The 14,833-nt window shown below is 32.6% G+C and overlaps 1 protein-coding gene across 2 annotated transcripts; it reads left to right on the top strand.

The window, feature by feature from the left end:
- Positions 1-1,643: 1,643 nt before the first annotated feature.
- On the top strand, positions 1,644-6,361 carry LOC145332883 (uncharacterized). Of its 2 annotated transcripts, XM_080177987.1 has the most exons (9): positions 1,644-1,725; positions 2,047-2,110; positions 2,775-2,864; positions 3,797-3,895; positions 4,032-4,130; positions 4,317-4,415; positions 4,917-5,021; positions 5,174-5,242; positions 5,641-6,361. In XM_080177987.1, the coding sequence occupies exons 1-9, from the start codon at positions 1,708-1,710 to the stop codon at positions 5,685-5,687; spliced, it is 690 nt and encodes a 229-aa protein (XP_080034113.1). In that variant the 5' UTR covers positions 1,644-1,707; the 3' UTR covers positions 5,688-6,361. The 2 variants fall into 2 exon arrangements, with proteins under 2 accessions (XP_080034113.1, XP_080034118.1); XM_080177992.1 differs by lacking the exon at positions 3,797-3,895.
- Positions 6,362-14,833: the final 8,472 nt, after the last annotated feature.

Below are 14,833 nucleotides of genomic sequence, written 5' to 3' on the forward strand. Positions count from 1 at the left end.
ATTGAATTATATCGAATTATGAATTAACTATCAGAGCATAGGGCTGATGTACAGATCAATCATAAACCTAGAACAACTTCGCTTTTAATAAGACAACAAAAAAAGAAAAAAATGTAAAAATTAAGGTGCACAAAAGAAAGTTTTTTTTGTAAGAAAAGTTTGTCTCATTAATTTAATTTCTTTTTAGGTTTGCTACAATAAAACTACAGAGGAAGGAAATTTGTGTGGTAATTTTTAACCATTTTATTCTTGATCTGCAAACATTTTTTGTGATTCACAGAAATTTATAGAGCTTAAATCAAAATAAAAATTATCTGTTTTTTTGTACTATATTCGCGCCAATTCGTTCAAATTTTAATTTTGTTTAATGTCTAGTTTCATGTTCTTATGAAGGTATACCCTCTCCCCCCCCCCCCCCAACACCCAAAGTATTGCCCACTTACTTTGCTTCTTTGGGGTAAAAGAGGGAGGGGCATAATGTTCAAAATTATTTGCATACCTATTCGAGTTGTTCTGTTTTCCAATTTCTATATTAAAGATTCATCAACTTTAAGACGACTTTTAGATAAGTTACCAAACCATGAAAATCATACCATAAGTTTATTTATTTTAGTTTGTCCTTAGAAAAGAAAATAATTTTAAGCCATATCTCCTTTCAAAACCTAACAGCTTGATGTATTCGACTACAAGATCTCTTGAAAGTATATGATAATCTACAACTTGGCTTATTTGATCGAAATAGTTTACGTTGAATTTATTCGAATATTAACCTTGATAAAAAAATAACATACATTGTATAATCTTTAGAAATTTTCAATAAAATCTAAAATCAAGTTCATGGCAATGAAGTTAAGAAATGCTCAAAATTTCTATAGAGCCATAAAATGTTAATTTATCGCATCATATTGCAGATAGATTTTCGCGTATATAATAATGGAATATTATAAGAGTAAAACCAATTTCGTTAGCCCCGAGGGAACGACGCTGTAAATAGTTTTTCAGTATATCTGAGAACCGGTTCTAATCCACCGGATAATAATCTTTTTCTAGGCCACACTGGAAATATTTACTGCGTTACAGCTTACATGCAAAGCTGTCTAACCACTTAATTCGATTTTTATGTGTACTAGTTGATAAACAGCACACCAACAGTCTAATAATGGCTCTGCTAATATTCTACTGCAATACAAGGATAATATACAACACTAGTAACCAAAATAAAGAAGCTATAGCAGGGATATAGCAGAGAGAAAACTGAATCTACAACTCTCTCTTTTCTTATATCTTTCAAGCAACTAAGTGAAGAGTATCTGAAGAAAAAAATATTTGTGAAAAGTTGAATGTATTGTTTTCTTATCCTTACATCCCTGTTTTAAAGAAGCTCTAAACATCTCACTAACACACAGACAACGAAACATCCAAACTAGAAAACCCACCGATTGGGTCGTGTTAAAATAAGAAACAAAGGACGTCTTAGCTTTTTTTTATATATATAAGTTAAATATCGAACACCTGATTTTTATTTGTTGTTAATGGGTATAAATACCAGGCTTATTCCTCCCTAAATGCCAATGACCTTTTTCAAGCTTTAGGAAAGCTGAAGTAGAACATGATCCAATCCTGTGGTTCTCTTTCTTACATATAGAAACTCAGCACAACCACACAGAAACTGATATACAGTGAGGCAATTAACATATATACAAAGTTATGAAAGCCTTAAGCATAGTAAGTCAAATTATCTTGGGATGAATTTAAACAAGTATCGTACAAGTACTTAAAGCGAAACACAATAATTTGTCTTTAATATGTCTAACATTATACGATATAGTCACAGAATATTTTTTGATCATTAGTATAAGATCGAAAGTATAACCTTGTTACGTAAATTCGCATGCAAGGTTTGAAATTGATAGGACAAATTTATGAGCTATCAAATTAAAGTTTTAAATAAAGGCCATGCAATTAAAAATATATATGATGATTTTACTGAATATGAGAAGAAACACTGCATTATGCAATCTACAATTTTAAGTTTTCTCTATTAAGGTGTGTTTGATTTTGCTAGTGGACAGTAGTTTAACATGCTCTCCAAAGCCATCAACTACTCAAGGTATTTTTTCCTTAAAATTGTATGTCCTGAAAGTATAGGAGTAACAATACCTTATCCATTTTATAGGGTGTGGTGGTTGCAATACTTGTGAAGAAAACAATTAAACTTGTGTAGGCAAACCCCTTTTATGGGTTTTATGTTAAGTATTCTCATAATGCTTTCAAATGAACCCTCCTCCCCTTTCTCTTGGATTCTGTTTGAAACTTATGAGATTTTTAGATACAACTAAAAGAATTTTAAATCAAATTAAAGCATTTTCTTTTTCTATTGTTTGCTTGAAACTTTAATCATCTATTTATTGCCTACTAGCGGCTACGCCCCCGCTGAAATGTTTTGGTTTTACCTGGAATCATCATGATTTTATGTCTATTTTTACCATACATAGGTCTCAGGGCTCGGCACTTACTTTTGTCTTGATTCAATTATAGCCCACAGTGTATCGGGACCCATGAGAAGCTACCCGAGCTGTTCAGCGGCTACCGAGATCATTCGGTACAAAGAGACAGAAACACAGACAGAAACGCAGACAGACACACAGACAAACACACATCCTGATTCATGTTACTTTATTATAAATATTTTTTGTTAGTTGAGTTACAAACAATCCATATTTATTTTTTTATAGTAAAACTACATATACATAAATTTCTATCTTTATTTATAGATTTGCTTGATGCCTCCAGACAGGGTGATTTCAGATTAGTTAGGCATTACCTTGCTACGGGAGTTGATGTTAATGGAAAAGATAGCTTAGGTAAGAGATTTAAAATTAGCTGTTCAAATTATGATTTCTTGTAATCCTATTATATAAAGTAGTAAGCTTTTTTGTCTGTATCGAAGGAACTCACTTACCGCTGAACCTATATGGATCTCACTTTACAGTGAAGATTCTTATATGTCTAGGGAATGTTTAACTAGTTTTTTCTTTCTAAATCTTAAGAGTGAAAAACGGAGGAACTGTCAACTTCTCCCCCCCCCCCCCCCCCCGACTTAATTGCCTCTAGAGTCTCCTAGGGGCGTAACCGCTAGTTGTATATAGATAGTATGTATTATTTCTAGTTTTATTCTTAAAAAAAAACAAATATATTACATATGGCTTTGCTACAAAAGATATAATTTACAAAAGATCTAATTCACAAAGGATATACCCATACCAAAAGCCTAATCATATAAAAGGAATAATGTTACAAAAGCCATAATTCACAAACGCTCTAATTTACAAAAGATATATTTTACAAAAGATAAAACCCTACAAAAGACCTAATCCTGCGAAAGGTCTAATATAAATATTCTGCTTATTCTACAAGTGTCTCATTCAGTCAATTTTAAAATTGAAAAATTCTTCATATGAGGCAATATCTACTAACAGTGAAACAATGTAAAACTCAAATCCAAAAGCCGTAGGCACCACCAAAATTTTTGTATTTGACACCCCCCCCCCATTTAAAATTTAAATTACTCCCCCCAAAAATTTTACCCCGGGGGGTAAATTTTTTTTTTTTTTTTTGGGGGGGGGGGGGATTTACCCCTGCCAATAGATTTCAGAGGGGGTAATTACCCCCCCCCCCAAGCAAATTTAACCCCCCCGGGGTAAAATTTTTTTATGTACATTAAAATATCTTAAAGCAAGAAAGTATCTTTTTTTATTTTGTAACATTTTCCTAACATATAAAAGATTTGTTATAGGACAGACAAGCCTGCAAGTAGCTGCTTTTAAAGGATATATAAAGACTGCAGATGTCTTAATTGATTATGGAGCTAATGTTAATACCTCAAGTTATGATGGTAAATTCCAATATTTAAATATAGTTATATTTATTGTGATCTTTATAAAACAAAATAAAAGATGTCAAGAAACTTTTTAGTAATGAAACATTGAAATACCACTTTTTTCAAAATCAATTTTAATCACTATGGATAGGAGGTACTGCTCTCATGACTGCTGCAAGTGAGGGACACTATGGTATTGCAAAAATGCTGTTAGAAAATGGTGCTTTTATAGAAGCAAAGAGTAATGGAGGTAATATCTAAGATTTTATGCTTTTGCTTGGAGATAAGTTTAAAATTCTATTTCTAGGGTATTTACAAACAGCAAACAATCAAAACTGAGTGAAGCTATCTCAAAAAGTTCTTAGTATAACTTGTTCTTTTTATGTCACTATCGATGGATTACATTATTAATTTATCTATTTGTAACTATTCTTAGGTTGGACAAGTCTTATCCATGCTTCAAGATACAATCATCCTAAAGTAGTGACTTTGTTGCTAGATAATGGAGCTGATATTGATGCAGTTAATTACAACGGTGAGCAAGATAGAATGTAAAAGTATATTTAGATCAAACAAAACAATGTCTGTGGCAGGAACTAATAAAAACACCAATCCAAAAATCTATGACTCTATTATGACACAGCCATGTCAGGTATAGTTGATTTGGGAAATGTTTCATTGGCTTATCAATGTTGCGACATAGTTCCTGAAACATCACACATGTACATTAGTTTCTACATGGTATCAAAGAATATTCAATGTTAAGGGTTATTGAATAATATTGTGGATTAAGATTATCAAAGTATAAAAATTAAACTTCTTAAAGCTGTAAATGACTACTATATAGTAAATATTGTAAGCAGCTTACAGTGCCTATATAAAAATGACATCATATAATACAAATGACCAATGATAGGCCAGTAAACATTTTACCATTGGTCAATTAAAATGTATACTGGCCTATCTTGTTCGTTTGTATAATATGACACCATTTTTTTATAGGCACTATAAGCTGCTTCAAATATTTTGCATGTAGGCGAAACCAGTTTAATTATGGCTACCTGGGGTGGAAATCTAGATGTCGTGAAAATACTGTTGGCAAGGGGTGCTGATGTAAATGCCAAAGATACTTATGGTGATGGTTAGTAGTCAAATTTTATTAATTACAATTAATCAATGCAAAGCTAATGATTTTCTAAACATGTAAACAGCTTATTTTGTACATATTGTAGGTTGATGCTTTTATAATGGAATATATTCTAGAAGTTTTTCCATTAATTATTCTAATTAAAGGATTTACAGCATTGGACCTGGCAATTGAGAAAAACCATACAAACATAGCTGAATTGCTCAAAGAGAAAGGTAAACAATAAAATCAAGGCTCATTGTTTACTATATTAACTTTGATTATTTAAGCATAAAATCTAAAAACAATAATTCAAAGGAAAGTTTATATTATTGTCATATTTTACTATTTGTTTCTACATCATGAAATGTTCATCTATGTTTGATCTTGCAATTTTCTCTTATGAAAACTTGTTTAAAACCCTAAAACAAGACTATTTTCTGTGTGGGTCAAAAATCAGGTTATTTTATAGATATCAAACATCCCTAAATGAAATTAGAAAGTCGTCTCTTTTCTTTAATCCTCCATATTTGCTCAAATACCCCTTCTTCCCTTTGCATTATTTTTCTCAGATATAAGCTTAAATATTTGAATTATTTGATTTCAGTTCAAATGTTTTTTCTCTTTTTTTTAGGTGCTAAAAGAGGAAGCGAAAGTGTATCCAGTTCAAACACTGAATAACTTCAATTTACTTATGCTGGATTATAAAGCATACTGAAAAATATATTTTAAGGTTTTGCAGAAATTGTCCACAAAACAAGAATGACAACATTCACAAAAGCGAAGAATTGAAATGGTAGGATAAACGAACTTGTTAAGTGTCAGTATTCCAAAAATCAGATGAATATTATAATTATTACATACAGAAATTTGTTGTCAAAAAAGTATAAAATCAGCATGTTTTAATAGACGTACGGACTTTCTGGTAACGATTATAGAGTTGCTACGATTCCTAAATTGTTCCTAATTGTTAATGGGATCATCATGCAAAGTTTGAAATCGATAATACAGTTCTAACCTGTTTAATTATCGAAAAATTGCTAAACGTTTTACAAAAAAGCTAACCGTTCCAGTAGACGAAAAAAGTTAACTGTACGTGATAGACGAACGGACCGATCCTAATTACAGAAAAGCTTCGATTTTAAAAAGAAATTAAAAATGTAAGGAATAATCACTATTTGACGTTGGCATGGGTAACTATTCGGATTTTCCTTCATATTTAAAATTTCCTATCAATGGACAACTATCTATTGTAATATACATATATTTTAGTCAGTAAAAAAGCTTATTAGTAATTTGTGTTTTATCAAATATTAACTTATTTTCAAATCAATAAAAAAATTATTTGCAATTAATGATTGATAGAATTTATTAGATGTATTAAAAGCAACACACTCTTTTAAGCTTGAAAATAAATCATCCAGAAAATGTCGTCTTGGTTGCTGTAAAATCAAAAGTTGTATCAAAGAAAGTTAAGAATGTAGCGGGTTTCGACGTATTTTCACAGTAGCGTTTGATAGGGGCTAGAAATACTTCCATGATCCCAAAACTATATTTATGGAGGTAAAAATAATTTAATGGTGTAAAATATCAATGAACACTATATGCAAGTGCAGCAACCTCATTAATGTTTAAAGGTTTCCTTGGGAGTCACATCCCCCTCCCCTTCCTACACCCAATACTTATATTTTAAAAACAAAATTTAGGGAGATTCATTTTCTCAGTTGTAGATATGTCCCACAGACAACTGCAAGACCTTTGTCTGGAAGTTCTAACTTTAGTAATTTACACTAACTATTAATATAGCGCATCTGAGATAGCAGCAGTAGGAACCATTTGTAATGTCTTTAGTTATTACGCACGGTGTTAACTCGAGATTCGAATTACCTCGTCGGCGCGGCGACTAGCCGATGCACTAAGCGTTGAGCCACAATATGGGTTTTCATTCAATTTTTACTTTTTACATTCTAAAGATGTTTGTTGAGCCCTTATAAGTAAAGATTGTGGCTCTAATACTATTTGAACATTTTAGCTGTAGATTAATAGATAATGGTTAAGAGATAATCCTATTTTAACAATTTTCTGGTGTCTTTAAAAATTTAAAAAGAAACAACTGTTCTTTTTAACGCAGCTTCTTAAACACTAATGTTTAATTAGGGAGTAAAATCATTGTTCAATTACAGTTATTATTGTCACGGTTTGATATATGCGTAATAATATAATTTATAATACATTTATAATGAATAATCACGAAATCTCTTTAAAGTTATGGATAGGTTGCGAGATTATAAACAAAAGCTTATCTATCCTCCTATTATATAAAGTAGTAAGCGTTTTTTGTCTGTCTCGAAGGATCTCGCTAAGCGCTGAACTTATACTTTTTATAATTTTTTATATTTTTAATTTATTTTCTTCTTCTTAAATTTCTTTTCTTCATTTAAACTTTGTTTTTTTCAAATTCAAAAAGATTGTGAAACCTTCCTTCTCCTGTAGGGGCGAAGCCCCATAAAGGCTAATGTCAAAGAAATTTTTAAAAACAATAAAAAAAAAATTCGAAGGGTTTAGAAAATATAAATTAATATAAATAAATATAAACAGTTATAACAAGTTATAAAGAGTTATAAAATGTTATAAAGAGTTATATAAAGTTATAAAATACAGAAAATATCTTTTAAAAATGTAAAAAAAAATTTTTAATTCTCCCCTGGACCTTTAGGGAAAAAGCCCCTAGTGGCTAGGGGCAAAGCCGCTAGTATTATATAAAGTAGTAAGCGTTTTTTGTCTGTCTCAAAGGATCTCGCTAAGCGCTGAACCGATATTGTTCTCCTTTACAGTGAAGCTTTTTATAGATCCAGGGAAAGTTTTAAACTATTTTTGGGGAGGGTGTCCAAACACCCCTTCCCCCCAAAAATATTTTTGTTACTCATTTGAAACTCAAATCTAAAAGGGGATGGGGTCGAGGTGTGTAGCCGATAGTATTATATAAAGTACAACAAATTTTGGTCTGAAGAAACTATTGATAATCTGATCGAGATCTTCATATTAGTATTTTTCATTCTTCAAATACAGAGCCGCTACCCCATCCAATAGAGAGCCTATTTACCTATGTAAGTAATACTATGTCTGTCTGTCCTTCTGAGGCTTAAGAACATGTTAATCGCTGACCGATTTTTTTGTGCTTTTCGTTTGTTTTATGGTGTTAATTTAAGCTACCCTCCTTTAAAATAATACCACCACCCTTAAGTTTTTTGACATTTCCAGCGCTCTGGAGCCACCACTTTAGACAGCTCTGCTCTTTATTCAGCTCCTATTTACGCCTCCATCCACATAGACTAAATATTAATTTTAAAAAGTTAACCATTACTTTAACGTAACAATGTAGTGGTTAGCATTTATCAGTCTACTTAAGATATCTATACAGACACAAGCGTCACACAAGATTAACATCTCTTAAATGTGTTACATGATCACTACTGGCGTGCATATTGTTTTACCAGAGGGGTTTGCAAAGTGCAATAAAAAATAACTTACACCTACGTTAAACCTAAATCTAGGGGGGGGGGGGTGTAATAAAGACAACAAGAGGGGTGTTATTATATTGTCGTGGTGGTGGATACAAATATCAATTAAAGAGTAGCTACACAACTAAAAAGAATATAAATCTTGCATAGAAAGGAATATATTTAAAATGACAATTCTGAAATATTTTTTTTATGAGATATGCCTCCCTGCTAGCTGAATTAATCTTAGTGTAAAAACATTTATCTTTTTTGTGCAAATAATAATAGTAAAAATTAGTCATAGTAGATCAAAGTTTGGGAGGAAAGATTTTTGGTGCAAAAAAACATGCATGTTTTTACAGACGATATTTTTTACTGTATTAAATTATAATAGATAGCTACAACCATGTTTAGGCATGTTTAAATCGTTTTATTTGACTTCAACCCCAATATTGTACTAATTAGGTCTGATTTTAAAAGAGTAACATCTTTAAAACCATTCGAAGGATCTCGCAAGTTGCTTGACCTATATGATTCTTCTTTACAGTGAAGCTTTTATAGGTCCAGAGAAGGTTTATGTTTATAACTATTTTGGTGGAAGGTTATTACATCCTCGTGAGAAAAATAGCCCCAATGACCCCAACCCCCATCAAAACATGTGTTTCTTACGTTTTCAAAAACAAGAAAAGCATCCAACCTACAACAACTATTCTCTCTCTCTCCCTCTATTCTCTTATCTTTCTCTCTCTTTTATAGCAAATAATGAAATATTAATATAGCAATTTGCACATCTTACAGAGCTGTTTCCTCTATGATTTTACCCATTGTGTGACAGCATATTACCCACATCCTCTAGTCTGCTACTGTACTGCTATACTTGTATGACAAATTGTCATATGAATCGTCTATACATTATACACTTGTTTTATTCACACCTAACACAGAATCATATTATATGGAGTGGACATATAGAAGTACCTTAAAGAGCTATTAGTTTAGAAAATATCAAAATATAATAAAAAACAAGGATGACAACATCTTTAGATAGCCAATCAAAAAATCATAAATGGACATACGAACAAATTAACCAAATATGACAATCCATGTTTTCAAAAATATCAAAGCTAACGGGTTTTAATTTGAGTCTTAATCTTGGCTGCGAGTAGACTATATAAGAGGGAAAGAATTTTAATGTAACAGGTAGATTTGAAATCTGCATCAAATTTTAAGGTTTTTTTTCATAAAAATCATTTTTTGTAAAATTCTTTTTTTAAAAGCGCAAATATAATTTAAGTTAATCAATATATATATCGCGCGCTCACTCTCTCTCTCTCTCTCTATATATATATATATATATATCGTGCTCTCTCTCTCTCCTCTCTCTCATTCTCTCTTTATCTCTCTCTCTCTCTCTCTCTCTCATTCTCTCTTTATCTCTCTCTCTCTCTCAATCTCTCCCTCTCTCTTTCTCTCTCTCTCTCTCTCTCTCTCTCTCTCTCTCTCTCTTTCTCTCTCTCTCTTTCTCTCTCGCTCTCTCTCTCTCTCTCTCTCTCTCTCTCTCTCTCTCTCTCTCTCTCTCTCTCTCTCTCTCTCGCTCTCTCTCTCTCTCTCCCTCTCAGGGGCGTCCAAGCTTTTTATTTTGGGGGGGGTAAAAAATTTGTAGGGGGGGGGTAATTCGTGTTTGGGGGGGGTAAAATGGCGCGCGAAGCGCGCCGCAAATTTTTTTTACCCCCCCCAAAATTTTTACCCCGGGGGTAAAATTTGCTTGGGGGTGCCTACGGCACCCCCAGGGTAGGGGTAAATTTTGAATGGGGGGGGTAAAATGAAAAAAATTTTGGTGGTGCCTACGGCACCCCCAAAATCGTTTGGGGGTGCCAATTGGCCCATTACCCCCCCCCTTGGACGCCTATGCTCTCTCTGTCTCTGTCTCTCTCTCTGTTTTTCCATCATATTTTGAAATATTTTGATTTCCCAAAGGGATAAAATTTAACCTTTTCTTTTTATATAAATTTTTTTAATATCGGAGCTTCTCTAATTTATTTAAACCGATATTTTAGTTATAACCCCAAATGAAAAATGTACAAATCTTGGACAAAATCGCACCATAAGAAAGGAAACAATATAAAACATTAAATACCAGAGTATATGGACCAAAATCAAGTTTTATTAGTAAACATTGATCGAAACTTTTTTTCTCCAAATTTTAATTATATTTTATCATTAAAGTGCTGATCATGAAAATATTTTACTTGTTTCGCTAATCTTTTAAAAATAATTTATTTCCCCTTTTTCGCAAATTTATCTCGTAAAGTTTTTTAAAAAATTAAAGGACATAATATGTTAGCAAGAATCCTTATAATAAAGTAACAGGATGTGAGTGTGTGTGTCTGTACAGAAAGATCTCGCTAACCGCTGAACCGATATGCTTCTCTCTTTAGTGGGTAGCTTCTCAAAGCTCCTGGAAAGGAATACATAACTTTTTGAGGGAGGGTACCACAACACTTCCGCCCCTAGAAAAAACAATTACCCTCTCAATAAAAAAAATTCAACATTTTTTTAAACCAAACAAAACATGAATCAAAATCTCAACAATGTAAAAAAAAAATTTTGAATCTAAAATTTAAAAATTAAATTATCGAAATTTAAACTCCGCCCCTCATCCGGTGCGTAGAGGCCTCTAGGGGCTTAGCCGCTAGTATACATATATTGGAATAGCCACACATTAAAAACAAAAATAAATCTTATTTCTCTTTTTTACAGACAATCAGATGAAAAGACAAATAGACAGATAGATCGAACAACAGACAAAGAATTACATGCAGAAATACACACAGGATTACAGACAGACAAATCCACACAGGATTACAGACATAAATACACACAGGATTACAGACAGACAAATAGATTGATGTACAGCAAAACAGGTAAACAAATAAACTATAAACACAAACATAAATCAGATGATCAGAAGGTCAATCGAAGAGATAGAAAGGCAGACTACTTTTCCATTTTGAATTTTTATAAAAGTTATGAACATCAAACCAGTTTAGACCATAGGAGTTTCGGTTGTCTACAGGTAGGTTAGCGACTACATCATTTATTGAGGAAGAATGACAAAACTAAATTTTTAAAAATATATCAGACATTTAATACATTCCTACCTCTTTTTGGTTCCATTTCCCCAAGGAATACTCTCTAGCGGATTAAATACGAACTAATTAAATTTACTTTATTATAGTTAGTGTTCTACAATATAGACAAAGCCGTTGCGACCCTAGCATTTATTACGTCAAAGGATACATTGGCCAAAAGGTTTCAAAGTAACAGGATGTTTGTCTGTGTGTCTGTACCGAAGGATCTCGCTAACCGCTGAACCGATAGGGTTCTCCTTAACAGGGTAGCTTCTCATAGGTTCCGGGAAGGTTTATAACTATTTTTTAGGGGGGTGGGACACCCCCAACTCCCCCAAAATATGAAAAATCCCCCCGCTGCTAGTCCTTATACCAAAGTAACAGGATGTTTGTCTGTGTGTCTGTACCGAAGGATCTCGCTAACCGCTGAACCGATCGGGTTTTCCTTAACAGGATAGCTTCTTATAGGTCCCGTGAAGGTTTATAACTATTTTGGGGGAGGGTACCACCACCCTCCCAAGAGAAATCACAATAAAATCGAGAAAAAAAATTAAAATATTTCCGCCATATAGTGTCGCTAGCATAGACGCGCTGCGTAGAGACATGAATTTAACAGCTGATAACATAGACAAATTATTTCTCAAATTAGATATTTCAAATAAAAAAAAACATTTAAATGCCACTAGAGGCCACTAGGAGCGTAGCCGCTATCCTATAATATAAAGTAGTAAGCATTTTTTGTTTGTCCCGAAGGATCTCGCCAATTGCTGAACTGATAATGTTCTCCTTTACAGTGAAGCTTCTTATAGGTCCTGGGAAGGTTTTAAACTATTTTTTGGGAGGTAGTCTTCACCCCCCCCCCAAAAAAAAATTTTTTTTTACTCTTTTGGAACTCAAATTTAAAATGAGATAAGGTCGACTTTTCCCCCTCCTACATTAAGTGCCCCTAGAGGCTTCTAGGGGCGTAGCCGCTAGTATAATACAAAGTAGCTTGATGTCTGTCCGTCTTTCCGTATGTCCGTCTGTCTGTCCGTCCCTTAAGATCTTGGTAACCACTGAACCGATCGGATTCTAGTCTTCAGGGTATATACCTATTTGTCCTGTGGTGGTTTTAAGTATTTTCTTTGGAGGTGTGACATCCTCAACCCCCCAAAAAATAAAAAAAATCCCCCCTCCATTTTTTTGTTTATTGGGATCTTCAAAGGGCAAGAAATAGTCTGAAACACGCCAAATGCATTAAGAATTTCAAATAAATAGTTAGAAACCATCCAGAGAGATATTTGAAATTTATCAAAATGGAATTATTTCAGTGGTTAGACAAATATGAGCCTTACTTGTATATATAGACTAATAGACTATAGAAAGATTAAAAATGAGAAAGATGGAATAATTATTTGATAATTTAATTAATTTCATGTAAGTTTGAATTTCGCAAAGCATTTGACAAAACAGACAAAAGTTATAAAGAAAAAAAACAATAAAAATAATCGACTTCTTAATTATAGTAAATGGATAGATATACAACTATAAATATTATATTCAGATAGATAGATTTATAATTCCCCCACCCATGAATATAATCGAAGATAATTTAATAAAAACTTCTGAATCATTTGATATAAACCATACGTGGTGGCTGTTTTTTTATGGCAGGGTTTTAATCTTGATTCTTGTTATAATGTTACACTGTAATACATGTCTATGTAGAACTTGCTTTTATACTGTGATGCTACTGCAATAGTTCTCTTGAGAACTAACCTTATACGTCATGGGTGTCGTATAAGCGTTTTCAAGATTATTAAAGCTATTTATTGAAAACGAAGCTTTTCGTCAACTATGGTGTGTTGGTGTGTTGGTAAGTCTGCCTATTGTAATTAAAGAGTAGGTTATATTATTTTATACATTATTTAAATCTAGCGTGTTAAGAATCAACAATTTCAGAAGATATTAGCTAGGAATGAGGCCAATTATAAAATCAAGAACAGAACATTAGTATAACAATTTGAAATATGCTAATTACAGTTTAATTTGTTACAACCTTGTTTACCTTCAGGCACAACCACAAAGTATACATTCAGATAATCTAGAGCAACCTTGAGTCACGCTAAGCCAAATCTACCTTTCCTACCACCCTGAGCCTAAGCCAGCCGCATCCATGAAATTTCAATACAGCCGCTCAATTGCCGAGCCCAGAAACCTGACATGCTAAAATATTAAATAAGTAAATTTCACAGTATTTTTAACCCTTATAATTCAACAATAATCAACTCTGAAATATCACATTTATTTGTAACCATCTGACACCTTTATAAAAAGAGTATAAAATATGAAATATTTATTGAGCAACAAAGAACCAAATTTGTACCGCTCTTATCCTTAATCTTGTTATATCATTTTTATAAGATCGTGATAGAAAGATAGATAAATAGATGAATCAATAAAAAAAAAGATGTACTATACAATAGAAGACAGAAGTATGGACAACACCATATCAGGCTAGAGGAGTCAAATTCTTTGTCAGGCATGTAAAATTATTAGAGTAGGGAGAATCCCCTGGCCGAACAAGTGCAAATCAATGTTATGCATAGCTTGGACTTCTAGACAAAGGTAGTACAATCAAAGGGTCATCACCTTACATAATATCCTCTGTTTTTTGGACACAAACGGAGGCATTGGTCCCATTCGTTAATTATCCTTGCTTGTTGGACCTGACTTTATTTTTTCATTGTCAGCAGCCTCGTCTCTGTAGGTAATATTGGTTATAGATGTGAAACTTAATTTTAAACTATGTAAAGAGTATAAGGTCCAATAACCTGTTTCATTATTGAGCTATAGCTTTACTCGTATAACTTAAAACTAAGTAAAGTGAACGACTTAGTAACGGCAAGAAGATTATAAGGGAGATATAACTTTTGTCTATACCTCTATTTGTTCTATGCCTCAATTAAAAAAAAAATTCATACATATAGTAATCGAATTTTAAATATACACATGTAATAGTTAAATACTTATAAGAAGCTTCCCTTAAATATTGAATCTTCTTCGAAAAATTAACTTAAAATTCTAAAAACGTAGCATCAAATATAAAAAGTGTGAGAGAGAGAGTGAAGAAAAAAATCTAGAAGAAAATCTGCCAAATGTTGCCGCCAATCTGAGTGTGGGTAAGATTTGGCGGCAAAATCTTTGCTCTGGTTTA

The sequence above is a fragment of the Acartia tonsa genome, chromosome 1 (genome assembly GCF_053477335.1).
Source record: "Acartia tonsa isolate MP-2025a chromosome 1, ASM5347733v1, whole genome shotgun sequence".
NCBI lineage: Eukaryota > Metazoa > Arthropoda > Copepoda > Calanoida > Acartiidae > Acartia > Acartia tonsa.

What these genes read in the sequence shown, in the direction of transcription:
- LOC145332883 (XM_080177987.1), top strand. An exon ending in AAAGCCATCAACTACTCAAG is followed by an intron (nt 2,111 to 2,774) that starts GTATTTTTTCCT and finishes CTTTATTTATAG; the next exon opens with ATTTGCTTGATGCCTCCAGA. An exon ending in CAAAGATACTTATGGTGATG is followed by an intron (nt 5,022 to 5,173) that starts GTTAGTAGTCAA and finishes TTCTAATTAAAG; the next exon opens with GATTTACAGCATTGGACCTG.